Source organism: Hyla sarda, chromosome 8, assembly GCF_029499605.1.
Source record: "Hyla sarda isolate aHylSar1 chromosome 8, aHylSar1.hap1, whole genome shotgun sequence".
Taxonomy (NCBI): Eukaryota; Metazoa; Chordata; class Amphibia; order Anura; family Hylidae; genus Hyla; species Hyla sarda.
Genome location: NC_079196.1, coordinates 31,525,472 through 31,539,628, shown reverse-complemented (window position 1 = coordinate 31,539,628; position 14,157 = coordinate 31,525,472). Strand labels below are relative to the sequence as shown.

The window sequence follows — 14,157 nt, the reverse complement described above, 5'->3', positions numbered from 1 at the left end:
GCCTGATGAAGCAGATAATCTGTGAAATGCGTTGCATGCTGGGTGATTAAAGTGTATTCTACCCCACGAGTGTGTCCAGCGCCTGTTGATGTCCACTGCTCCCTTGGAGGCTCTTTGGCTTTTTTTTTTATCTGTCCTGAGGTGGACCGTCTGGCGGCACACTTACACACAATCCTTTTTCCATTGTTACACTTGGCGAGTGTAACATCCTGGGTGAGCATTGTATTTACCTCTGTTCACCCTTGTATTTTTAAGTGGTAATGCGCTAGGTTGCGCCCTCTCTATTCCTTTGCTAGGACGCCAAAAGGAAGGGACCGTCCTATGCAGAGACTAAACCTACAGTCCATATAGGGAGACAAGAAAAAGTCAACTAGGAAGCCAGATGGGCCAGAAGCATCCTGGAAGGAAGAAGGAAATCAACCCCAAGGAACACAGAACCAGACAGAGGGCTAGCCTGGCTGGGAAACAAAAATGGAAAAAGGGCACAACAAGAGAATCCCATCCAGGGTTGACCAATTCAAGAGAACATGGCAGAAAGGCACCAGGGAGAGCAGCGTACGCCTGAGCAGAAGGCGAGCACAAAAGGTGGAGACCAGAAAACCACTGGAAAAAGACGGAAACCGGCTCAAGAGAGGCCTGGTGCATAAGATCGATGACCTGAACATCTGGAGACCCAAATCCCCTGTCCCAGGGGCCCGGCGCGAGCACCCGGAAGGCGAAATCAGCTCGACAGGTGTAACCCAGATGACCGGAACGCCTTCCATCTCTGAAGTACATGGACCCCGAAGGAGGAGCCAGAAAGTAATAACAGCCAACAAAGTAACAAAACGCCCTGAAAAGGAGCATCCTGGAACACCGGAGGCAGACATGGGAACTGGAGGTTCCCGAGTCACTTGGAAGACGAATATGGAAGGAAAAACGGCCAAAAAGGAGCAGTAGACCCTGGAAAAGGAGCATCCCGAAACCTAGAGCGACTGAAATGGGAATCAGAGGTTCCTGCGTCTCCTGGAAGACTCACACTTGATGGGTACGTAAACCCAACGGCTGAGAAACGCTCCGGGAGACAAACTTCTCTGTCGAGACAAGAAGAAGTGCGGTACAGAAAGACCACCCCACAATGGGATCACGGAGAAGTCTGGGCAGGAGAGCTACACATGCCCGAGACCTCAACCATCATTAAGGCCCAAAGAACCAGAATGGCCAACCTAAAAAAAGAGAAGGCACTCCACAGCAGTCTAGGATAGTGTCCAAGACAAGGAGACTAACTGGAGTTGGACCCAAGCAGTCCGAGCGGACCAGAGCACTCCGAAGCAACATCCCATCAGGGCGGGAATGGAGGGAAAACAAAAAGGGGACCCAGCAGGGACTCCCAGGGACTGGGCACAGGAAGGTCACTCTAGAAGACTGTGGTGTCAGTGTAGCACAACAGACACTGACAAGGGAAGGATGAATTGCGCTGAGGGAGGAGGAGAGCAATGGCAGGACCCAAACAATAGACGGTGGCTAGACTGGCTGTCGCTGAGCCATACATGATTGCGTAAACTCCTCCAACAGAGGAGAGTGCCAAGGCTGCATGAGCAGCAGTAGATAACAAAAAAAACATGGAGAACCAGGCTGCAATAGTGGCCAGTAAGCACACAAGCTTAGACAGCGAAAAGCTCTTCTGAATGCTCTTAGCAAAAAACAAGAGCCCAGCCAGATACCCCACCTATATAGTAGTAGGGGAGGGGGAGAGAGCGAGCGAGAGACAGAGAGAGAGATGACTCCATCTAGGCAGAAGATAGCGCTCAGTGAAAAGCCCCTCTAGTGGTGGGCAAGAGGAAACTCAGGCACCGACTATGCCAAGCCCCATACCCAATGTGGAAGGGGGATTGTCAAGTGTGCCAGACTGATGGCGGCGGAAAACGTATAGACTAAAGTCTGGCGTAACGAGTGCCCCTCCAGGCGCTGGTGATAAGGGGACACAGACAGATAGGTAATAACTGTGCCACTTTGACGCATGTGGAACGGCCATGGATAGAATCTCCATCACCCTGGGAGATCAGGGGGGGCTTAGGAGCTGTGGATTGTATCCCCTGCCGCCCTGTATAGGGTCCATAGGACACGTTCGATCACTCACCCGGACATCACGCACTAGCAGTGAGGTACCGGAACTTCAGGCACAGATACATCAGCCCTTGGAGAAATGACAGGCGGCAGAGAAAACCATGCAGACCACTGTCTGGCTTACTGGTATGGGTCCATAGTAGACAGTGGGTCACTCCAGCGGTCACCTCGCACTAGAAGTGGGGTACCGTAATCCGGCGTGGACGCGGCAGTTGTGAGATTAGTGACAGGCGAAACTACTGTCTGGCCTAATAAGAGCAGGTCCAATCCATTTCCACGCAGAGACACTTCCACGGAGACCTCGCACTGAACGTGGGGATCCAGGGCAGTAGCCGCGGATGTGGCAGCCTGTGGAGGAGAGAATAATGTGTGCATACTAGAGATGAGCGAAATTACAGTAAATTCGATTTGTCACGAACTTCTCGGCTCGGCAGTTGATGACTTACCCTGCGTAAATTAGTTCAGCCTTAAGGTGGGCTGGAAAAGGTGGATACATTCCTAGGAAAGAGTCTCCTAGGACTGTATCCACCTTTTCCAGCCCACCGGAGCACCTGAAAGCTGAACTAATTTATGCAGGAAAAGTCATCAACTGCCGAGCCGAGAAGTTCGTGACGAATCAAATTTACTGTAAATTCGCTCATCTCTAGTGCATACCTCAAGAACACCGGCGGACATGACAGACATGTCATGGCAACCAGCGGTAGAGGAGAAACCGACCTGTCTGTAACCCTCAGCGGCAATGGTATGGAGCAGCATGCTTAGATGACTAGGGGACAAAAGCGGGCTGGACGAACTCCTGCCAGGTTGTAGCTTAGGAAGGCTGAAGGAGCTGCTCAGATAACGGAGCGCCGCCGACCCCCGCAATGGAAGAGGGGCGGAGCAAGATGCTGGTGGAGGTGCAATCATCACATCCGCGGGGGACTGATTCTAACGGGATGCGGCGTGCGAGATCACGGGGGCCCCGCTGCTGGCAGGCATTTTGTCCCCTATCCTTTGGTTAGGGGATAAGATGTCTTAGCGCTGGAGTACCCCTTTAAACTCCTTCACTGTATTCTCAGTGACCACTTCTGCAGGAAGGCTTTTCCATGCATCCACTACTCTTTCAGTAAAGTAATACTTCCTCATATTACTTTTAAACCTGTGTCCCTCTAATTTAAAACTATGTCCTCTTGTGGTAGTTTTTCTTCTTTTAAATATGCTCTCCTCCTTTACAGTGTTGATTCCCTTTATGTATGTAAAAGTGCCGCCATAACCCTGAACTCATGCCGGCTGAGCCCCCAGCGTGATTGCCGACCCCTGCAGTAGGGGAAAACATAGCTGGCGGAAAGGGGAACAGAAGGCTCTTCAGAGGTGAGCCGGAAAAGAACGCCTGTGGAGGGAGCCGCTGCAAAAGGCCGGCGGCTGTCCTCCACAGGACATAGTATGCAGACACACAGCACTTTCATGAGACCCTGAACGAGCCCTGCAATAAAGGACAGGGTCCCGTTTAAGAGAGGGGGAAAGGGGGAAAAGGAGGGTAAATACATACCTTTATACTTACCTCAGTTGTCTTCAACCAGCTTATGGCCACGCTGCATCATGCCAGGCTAAGATAGCAGGGCGAGCAGGGGCATTGGGGGACCCGGACCCAGGGTACAACCTCCAGGCGCTGGTCAGCCTGTGCACCTTCATCACATATGGGGGACAGTGAGCGTCATGCCCCTGAACCCCCACCTGAAAAAGGAAAACAAAAGGGAAGAAAAACCTAACTAAACAGCCTTTACTAGAAAATAATGAAAAAGACCATGTCTGGGGAGCTCCCAGACCGGTGTCTTGCCTCCTACTGACACTAGCTAAAACTGATTACCTCACTTTCAGTGGGCGGATACATTCTGTGAGGGAGGAGTCAACTTTTTTTCCTAGTGTCAGCGCCTCCTAGTGGCAAGAGCATATACCCATCAGTATAGGTGTCCCCCCAATGAAGAGCTGCCGAGAATTTTTGTTAATTAGCATTACTAGCATTATTAGAAAATTGAATATGAAATGCAAAAAAAATAAATAACTCTACAAGCCTTTTTTTTAACATTACAAATGAACATTATAAACAAGGGCTCTTGTTGCAGGTTTCACATATCAAGAAGTAAATGGTCGGCACCTCCGTCGTGGGTGGTGGTGCGCATGGTAATATCGAACTAATAGAAAGTGAGGAAAAGGCCCAGCACTCAAAGGCTGCAGTAAAGGTAGATCTTTTATTCACATGTCAGGATTTACAGGTAACAAAATGCGTTTCGGCAGGAAGCCTTCAGGCAACCTGCCGAAACGCGTCCTGTTTCCTGTAAATCCTGACATGTGAATAAAAGATCTACCTTTACTGCAGCCTTTGGTGAGTGTTGGGCCTCTTCCAAACTTTCTGCAGGTTACACATAAGCTTGAACTAGATCGGGCCATCTGAATCATGGTTGGGATGGAACTTGTAGCAGTAATACGGATACAAAAAAATGTGTCTGTGACTGTGTTACAATGGCCTTAGAAAAACTGCCTGCCTGAGGATCACCGACTCAATTTTATCTATGTTCTGTATTAAAATTTCCTTTATTGTTTGTTACCTAATTCAGTTTAATTATATGTTTTACTGTTATTTATTATTGTTATGCACTGTGCAGTGACAACCTCAGGCTCATTTCACATGCTCATAGACCATGCTGGATGGCCAGGATGTTTAGGATACGTTCGCACTTCGTAATTCCCGCAGAATTCCATGCAGTGAACATTAACATCAGTGTGAATGGGTCTTCCACGAGACCTGTTCACACTGAGGAATTTCAGCGGTGGTAAATTCCACCATGGAAAATGTTCAGCGCAAAGAAAGAACATGTTCATCCTTTGGTGACGGCGCAGTGCCGCGCTGTCCTACGCGCAGTGTGAATGTACCCTTAACCCCTTAAGGACCAAGGACGTACCGGTACGTCCTTGGTCCTGCTCTTCTGATATAACGCGGGGTTACACAGTAACCCCGCATCATATCACGGCGGGCCCGGCGTCATAGTGAAGCCGGGACCCGCCTCTAATAGCACGCAGCGCCGATCGCGGCGCCGCGCGCTATTAACCCTTTAGCCGCGCGCTCAGAGCTGAGCCGCGCGGCTAAAAGTGAAAGTTCCCGACTAGCTCAGTCGAGCTGTTCGGGATAGCCGCGGCTAATCGCGGCATCCCGAACAGCTGACAGGACAGCGGGAGGGCCCCTTCCTGCCTCCTCGCTGTCCGATCGCCGAATGACTGCTCAGTGCCTGAGATCCAGGCATGAGCAGTCATGCGGCAGAATCGTTGATCACTGGTTTCTTATGAGAAACCAGTGATCAACATAGAAGATCAGTGTGTGCAGTGTTATAGGTCCCTATGGGACCTATAACACTGCAAAAAAAAAAGTGAAAAAAAAAAGTGAATAAAGATCATTTAACTCCTCCCCTATTAAAAGTTTGAATCACCCCCCTTTTCCAATAAAAAAAAAAAAACAGTGTAAATAAAAATAAAAATAAACATATGTGGTATCACCGCGTGCGGAAATGTCCGAATTATAAAAATATATCATTAATTAAACCGCTCGGTCAATGGCGTGCGCGCAAAAAAATTCAAAAGTCCAAAATAGTGCATTTTTGGTCACTTTTTATATCATTTAAAAATCAATAAAAAGCGATCAATAAGTCCTATCAATGCAAAAATGGTACCGTTAAAAACTTCAGATCACGGCGCAAAAAATTAGCCCTCATACCGCCCCATACACGGAAAAATAAAAAAGTTATAGGGGTCAGAAGATGACAATTTTAAACGTATTAATTTTCCTGCATGTAGTTATGATTTTTTCCAGAAGTCCGACAAAATCAAACCTATATAAGTAGGGTATCATTTTAATCGTATGGACCTACAGAATACATACCAGGTGTCATTTTTACCGAAAAATTTACTACGTAGAAACGGAAGCCCCCAAAAGTTACAAAACAGCGTTTTTTTTTCAATTTTGTCGCACAATGATTTTTTTTCCCGCTTCACCATAGATTTATGGGCAAAATGAATGACGTCATTACAAAGTAGAATTGGTGGCGCAAAAAATAAGCCATCATATGGATTTTTAGGTGTAAATTTGAAAGAGTTATGATTTTTTAAAGGCAAGGAGCAAAAGACGAAAATGCAAAAACAGAAAAAACCCCTCGGTCCTTAAGGGGTTAAAGTGTATGTGTAGTGAATGCTTTAAGAATTTTGTATTGTTCAGGATTAGAAAAGCAAAGCTGCTTTCTTCAAAAAACAGCACCACACCTATCCTCGGGTTGTATGTCTATTACAACTTTATTTACTTCAGTGGAATGGAGCAGCAATACCACATACAACCTGAGGGCGAGAATGCTTCCATATGAAGCAGCTATGTTTTGCTAATCCTGGCTAACCTCTTTAATAAAAAAAAATTAATTCATAACTAACAAAATATCCCCATAAGCCATTTTAAAGAAACAAATAAGTCCATTAAGACATAGTAAAGACTTACTTGTTCCTCCGCCAGGACTTGTTAACACCAGTGAAGGGTGCGGCGCCTCCATGCTCTTGTGTAGTGTGGCCACAGCGATGATCTTGCGCTTGTGGATGCACAGCTTGGTTACGTCCTCATCTGCTTTAACATCCTCTGCGGTTCTTTGCTTAACAGCGGCTCCAGGGTCAAAATTGAACACCTAAAAAAAAAAAGAGAAATCACACAATGAAAATCACCAGGAATCACATATTGAAAAATTAAACAGGCAAAAAAATAAAAATATACAAAACAGATTTACTGTACTTGTAAGGTGAAGCTCTGGTTATCAGAGTATTTAGAAATGGTTCAGTGGCTGGTAAGGGGAAGTTGACAATCAACTTTTTAACCTAAGCTCCCAACATCCTGGAGCTCTACATCAACCATTTCTTAAAGCATTTCTTTGAAAAAACACTTTTGATACATCAAGAGTTTACATTGCGAGTTACAGGAGATTTAAAGGGGCACTCCCGTGGAAAACTTTTTTTTTTTTAAATCAACTGGTGCCAGAAAGTTAAGCAGATTTGTAAATCACTTCAATTAAAAAAATCTTAATCCTTCCAGTACTTTTTAGGGATTGTATACTACAGAGCAAATGCTTTACTGTTTAGATTTCTCTGATGTCATGACCACAGTGCTCTCTGCTGACCTCTGCTGTCCCGAGCAGCACATGTTTGCTATGGGGATTTTCTCCTGCTCTGGACAGTTCCTAAAATGGACAGCAGAGGTCAGCACTGTGGTCATGACATCAGAGAAATCTAAACAGTAAAGCATTTGCTCTGTAGTATACAGCCCCTAAAAAAGTACTGGAAGGATTAAGATTTTTTTAATTGAAGTGATTTACAAATCTGCTTAACTTTCTGGCACCAGTTGATTTAAAAAAAAAAAAAGTTTTCCACGGGAGTGCCCCTAAAGTGCATGGCAGCTTACACCTCAATTCCCCGCCCCCCCCCCGGCTGTCAATCAAACCCAACCCATTCCCCACAGACCCGAACGGAAAAAATCAATCAGATGGGGGCAGACAGCCAGGGAGTGCTACAGTACACTTCACTTGTGATTGGAGTGGGTCTCAGGACTGATTCCAATAAAGGGCCAAATTAATACAAAAGTGGCCACCAGTTACAGTTCCCACCTTGCCTGCAGAAGTACATGCGTTCTATGCAGACATATATGAGCACAGATACATAGTGCAGACCTTTTCTGATAAAAAGCAAATATGTTCTCTCCAATATAGTTACAAATAAAACACAAGCTCTTTACATATTTCCATAGCTGTAGCAGCAAACCCGGCCTGACCCATGTTCCACCCTTCCGGCTTCTTAAGGTATGAAACCTGGGTCGGACTGAGTAAGTCGGACTGACTTATGTATCGCAACTGAAAATTAAAAAAAGAGCTTGTTTACCTTAGTTTGATAGTATATTAGAGAGAACACATTTGCCTCATGTATCAATGCTCATATCCTAGACTGAGATACTGAACCTAAGGAGGTACAAAGTATATGGCTGCATGACGCATGTGTGTTCCTAGTGTGAACTGTAACCGGTGGAAGCTGAGGATCTACGGGAACATTGCAGATAGCCGCATTGTAGCCCCTTTCGGACCCATTTACTACATGAAGTGACTTAAGAGTTGGTTGATGTAGAGCTCCAGGATGTTGGGGGTTTTCTCCTTAAAATTCAAGTTAACGCAGTCATGATCCCATGTGGACTGGAACCTGTCCTGTTGTGGCCTCACTCCATACTGAAAGGTTGAACCTCCACCTTTTTGCATTTTTTTTGTTTAATACAGATCCAACCCTGCAAACACATTGATCAGTATAGTGTATGATCGGTTCAGAGATTTGCATCTGTTTTAACTCCAGCTAGAGTGAGATTCCTTTTTAAGGCAAAGGTTTATAATACAAAGCAGGAGGGGTAAAGGGGTACTCGGGCCCTAAGCCATCGTATCCCCAAAGGATAGGGGGTTTAAGGTGTCTGATCGCAGGGGTCCCCCGCAACCTCGCATGCAGCACTCACCGAGTCTGCTGGGTCAAGACTACAGGGCTGGAGTATAGTGACATCACGCCTCCGCCCCCATGTGACGACACGCCCCGCCCCATCGATGCAAGACTATGGGAGGGGGACGTGACATCAAACGGGGGCGGAGTCACGATACTCCGGCCCCGTAGTCGTGACCCGGCAAACTTTGAGGCTGCAGTGCTGGGTGTAGCTCCCACAGGTGGGTGCTGCATGCAAGATTGCGGGGGTCCCCAGTGGCGGGTCCCCCACGATCAGACATCTTATCCCCTATCCTTTGGATAGGGGATAAGATGTCTTAGGGCCGGAGTACCCCTTTAGGGGAGGAAATAGCCGATAACTTATACCGGAATATTGGTATAAATTATCGGCTATCGGCCTGAAAGGCCCTAAAAAAAACAAAAAAAAACGATATCGGTTGATCCCTAACCCCGACTAATCAAAATTTGGGCATGTCCCCGTAACGATGATGGTGACACTTCAATTTACAAAACCTGTATTGAAATCCGCAGCTGAAAATCTAAATCAAAATCCGTGCGACTTGGTGCAGATTTTTGACTGCCGATGTCGGTCAGGAAATGCGGCAACTACATTTTTTTTTCTCTAATGAAAGAAATGTATATAATGATGTAAAGAAAGATGAATGACGAGATGAAAGGGAATAAAAAAATGTATATAATGATGTAATGATACCTTCGGGAGGATGAGAGGACATTCCAATCCGCACTTGCAAGTTCCATCCGTGAGAAGGTAAGTTTTGACCTGGTCCAAACATGACAGATGGGATCCACTTGGGCTAAAGACAAAAAGCATAAAACAGCCGATTGAGATTTGCTTTTGAAAATATGTGATGTATATATAACACAAAGAGAAAAATCTACATGGGGAAGAAATCAGCTTTATGTGCCAGCACTTTGCATTATTAGAGGGGTACTCCGGTGGAAAACTTTTTTCTTTTTAATCAACTGGTGCCAGAAAGTTAAACAGATTTGAAAATTACTTCTGTTAAAAAATCTTAATCCTTCCAGTACTTATCAGCTGCTGCATACTACAGACGAAATTATTTTCTTATTGGAACACAGAGCTCTCTGCTGACATCCCGAGCACAGTGCTCTCTGCTGACATCTCTGTCCATTTTTAGAACTGTCCAGAGTAGGAGAAACTCCCCATAGAATACATATGCTGCTCTGGACAGTTCCTAAAATGGACAGAGATGTCAGCAGAGAGCACTGTGGTCATGATGTCAGCAGAGAGCTCTGTGTTCCAAAAATGTAAGAATTTCCTCTGTAGTATTCAGCAGCTAATAAGTACTGGAAGGATTAATTTTTTTTTTAATAGAAGTAATTTACAAATCTGTTTAACTTTCTGGCACCAGTTGATTAAAAAAAAAATATTTCCACCGGAGTACCCCTTTAATTTATAATTCAACACAGTGAGGTGCAAGGTTTATAGGGGACGTCCGCTTTGGACAGACCCCTTTTTTTATTAGGTCCCCTAAATATAAACTTTTACAGCGGTTGCAAAACTACAACTCCCAGCATGCCCGGACAGCCTTTGGCTGTCCGGGCATGCTGGGAGTTGTAGTTTTGCAACATCTGGAGACATATTCTTTGGAAAACACTGCCCCAATGCATAGAGGTGAAATCCACAGTCAATCTGCAGAAACATCTGCAAGTAACATAAGGATTTTTCTGTGGCTTAGTATAAATAATCCTTTGAGGCCATTGGAGCCCGTTGTACGTTTAGAGCGTGCACACCTGATCTGAGGAAGAGGGGAGTCACCCTCAAAACGCGTAATCTGTATGTTTATTATTTTTTTAATAAACTTTCATGTATACAATATTCCAAGGTATACATTGCATCATTTTGTGCACCTGATGACCTAACCGGCAGCGCCTGGATGAATGAGGTCCTTTTCCATTTTCCGTTTGATGACTACGTCAGGACGTATGTGCCTGTGACCTCCGGCTTGCAGCCCTCCTTTGGACATCAGTGAGTACCCCTATTTGGGGTGATATGTGTTACTTCTATTTACATCTGGTGAGCAGCCACCTATAAGTGCCGTGGGTTTCTCCCACATTTACACTTGCTGTTTGTGTTTAAGGGTAATACACGAGGCGCCGTTCCCCGGTCTTTTTTCTTTCTATTTATTAGAGCAGGCACAGGCAACCTTTGGCACAACAGATGTTTTGGACTACATCTCCCATGAGCAACGTGGGAGATGTAGTCCAAAACATCTGCAGTGCCGAAAGTTGCCTATACCCGGATTAGAGGGTCGGGTGCAGGGCCGAAGGCTCGTGACATCACAGCCGCGCCCCCTCAATGCTGTCACGCCCCCTCCCATAGACTTGCATTGAGGGGGCGTGGCCGTGAAGTCACGAGCGAGGCGTGGGCGTAACGTCACAAGCCTCCACCCCGCATCACCAGTCATCAGGCACGGAGCGAAGTTCGCTCCGTGCACCTGATGTCTGGGGTGCCGCAGCCGAGATCGCGGGGGTCCCCAGCGGCGGGACCCCTGCGATCAGACATCATATGCCCTATCATTTGGATAGGGGATAAGATGTCTAGGGACGGAGTACCCCTTTAGTGTATGTTTACCAAGTAGGGGTGTCCAATTGCAGCCCAATTGTAGCCAAATCTCAATTGATAAAATAACTTGCGACTTTGTTCTGCACTCACCTAATATAGAGGACGCCGCTTTGGTCCACTCGTCGTTGCCAACCCACTGGAACCTGCACCGACAGTGCGGCGCCGTCATTGCCTCCTCCATCACATACCTTTCCACCATTCATTTTCTTATTGTGATTCAGCCAAAGGTATCAACAGAAACAGGACTGCAATATGCCATATGTACTCATGACTCCGAGAGGACCAATCCTACACAGTTGTGTAAACCGCACAAAGTGCATTTGGTTAAGTAACGTTCACGTCGAGTCAGTAGAAGAATCGGGCATCGCTTCCGGAAGCCATTTCTGTCAGATATCCCACATTGCTCCAGGAGCAGAAACCTCTCAGAAGGCAATAGTGTCCTCCCGCTGTGAAATGGTACAGTCCAGCCATGCGCTGTAGCTTATATGACAACAAAATACACACGAATAAAGAACATTTCATCTTTGTCCAGCAGAGCACGCCGCCAGATGGAAAGGTCTTGTAGATTTATCCACTTATATGTTGCATCTTATCTGCTTTTTCTTTATTTTCCAACCTGTAGCCAAAATATTGCAATACTTCCCGGGGGACTTCATGATGCCACAAATTCAGCGTTGTAGCCCTGCAAAAAAAGGAGCATAAGATTAGCGCCAATGAATGAGAGTGGACGAGTAGGGAAAACATTTACAGTGGATTTCACTTTCATCAGCATTGCCATCTCTGTCCATAAAGCTCAGTAAATTTAACACTTTATTCTGCCTTTCTGTGGCATTTTCAAAGGGTATTTGACACATAACATTATGGAGTATCAGTATCAGTTTATAACCAGTAGGGGGCCCCACTGGTTCAGAGAACACATGGGATGCTGCACTGGTTAGGTACTGTATGCCCTTCATAGCTTTTCTCCTGCAGCGTCCAGCCCCTCTACTGTCAGGATCAGTAGTGGTGGCAGAGGTCAGACCTCCACTGATTGGTGGAGAAAGGGGTTAATAAAAAAATTAACATAAAAAAAATTTCTTCTGAAAACAGCACTACTCCTGTCCACAGGTTGTGTGCCATAATAAAACTTGGTTCCATTTACTTCAGTGGGACTGACCGGCAATACCACACACAACCTGAGGAGAGGTGTGGCGCTGTCCCCCCCCCAGAAATCAACTTTGTTTTTCTATTCCTGGATAACCTCTTTAGGGTTCGTTCACACGCTATTAACTAGAAGCGGGTTTCACGCTGCGGGAAACCTGCTGCGAATGACGCTACCATTGATTTGAATGGGTCCTCAATAGTGTCAGATTTGCGGACTGTCCACGGACCCTTTCAAAATCAATGGTAGCGTAACTCGCAGTGGGTTTCCCGCAGCGGTAAACTCCATTTATCCATTTCATAGAAATCCATTTCACCTGAGTATTATGGTGTAATAAAAACATTTTCTACACAGGTCTTTATTAAACATTGTGTTTACGTTTGCTTCTAAAGCAGTGTTTCCCAAACAGGGTGCCTCCAGATGTTGCAAAACTACAACTCCCAGCATGCCTGGACAGCCTTCGGCTGTCCAGGCATGCTGGGAGTTGTAGTTTTGCAACACCTGGAGGCCCCATGGTTGGGAAACACTGATCTACAATGGACAATCTGGTCTCCCTTCAAGCGGAATCTGGAGGAAAAATTTCGCTCAGAAATTCCGCAACAGGAACATTGCCTAATAAGCAAAATACTGCAAGAAATATCTAGTGGCAACGCACTACAAGGAGTAGTAAGATTTGGGGGACAATTGACCGAAAAATGCTGCAATTTAAAACAAACAAAAAAATAAAACAATGCAAATTACATATCCATTTTTTGCATCCTATGCCTTGTGATCTAATCCTAATAGGGAGCAATTCCTACCTGATAGAAAGGTCCCTTGAAAATACGCAGAGCAAAGGGAGAACCTAGTAGCAAGTGGTTAAAGGGGTACTCCCGTGGAAAACTTTATATTTTTTTAAATCAGATTTGTAATCCTTAATCCTTCCAGTACTTTTTAGGGTCTGTATACCACAGAGGAAATGCTTTTCTTTTTGGATCTCTCTCCTGTCACGACCACAGTGCTCTCTGCTGACCTCTGCTGTCCATCTTAGGATCTGTCCAGAGCAGCATATGTTTGATATGGGGATTTTCTCCTGCTCTGTACAGTTCCTAACATGCAGAAAAAAGCTGCGGTGGCGCTCCCAAGGAAGTAACCCAAAGTCGTGGGTATTGGTATAAAGTAAATAATTTATTTTTACAGCATGAAAAAAATCAAAGAAAATAAATAAAGCAAGACGCGTTTCGGGAGTCACAGCTCACTTTATCAATTGCAGGTAGTTGCTGTATCTGCAATTGATAAAGTGAGCTGTGACTCCCGAAACGCGTCTTGCTTTATTTATTTTCTTTGATTTCTTCATGCTGTAAAAATAAATTATTTACTTTATACCAATACCCACGACTTTGGGTTACTTCCTTGGGAGCGCCACCACAGCTTTTTTCTACATTTCTGCATTCTACATACGGACCCACCCCTGGGCTCCGTCCTCACGCTCCAGGCCTGCATAGCAAGCTACCATCACGGCAAGGGATACGCTACCCCCCACCCAGGTACCTACCTACACCGGCTAGAGACCTACACCGCACCCGGCGCCACCTCTGCTTTTTTCCGTTATATACAGTTCCTGGACAGAGGTGTCAGCAGAGAGCACTGTGCTCGTGACAGAAGATAAATCCAAAAAGAAAATCATTTCCTCTGTAGTATACAGCCCCTAAAAAGTACTGGAAGGATTAAGATTTTTATGTAGAAGTAATTTACAAATCTGTTCAACTTTCTGGTACCAGTTGATTAAAAAAAA

The 14,157-nt window shown here is 45.6% G+C and overlaps 1 protein-coding gene across 1 annotated transcript in view; it reads right to left on the bottom strand.

Moving 5' to 3' along the window:
• Window positions 1-14,157, bottom strand: part of MBD5 (methyl-CpG binding domain protein 5) — an 81,531-nt gene that overhangs the window by 34,367 nt on the left and 33,007 nt on the right. The window contains 3 exon segments of the mRNA XM_056536125.1: window positions 6,620-6,800; window positions 9,347-9,449; window positions 11,333-11,924. Coding sequence (XP_056392100.1) covers window positions 6,620-6,800; window positions 9,347-9,449; window positions 11,333-11,445 — 397 coding nt within the window. The 5' untranslated portion in view covers window positions 11,446-11,924.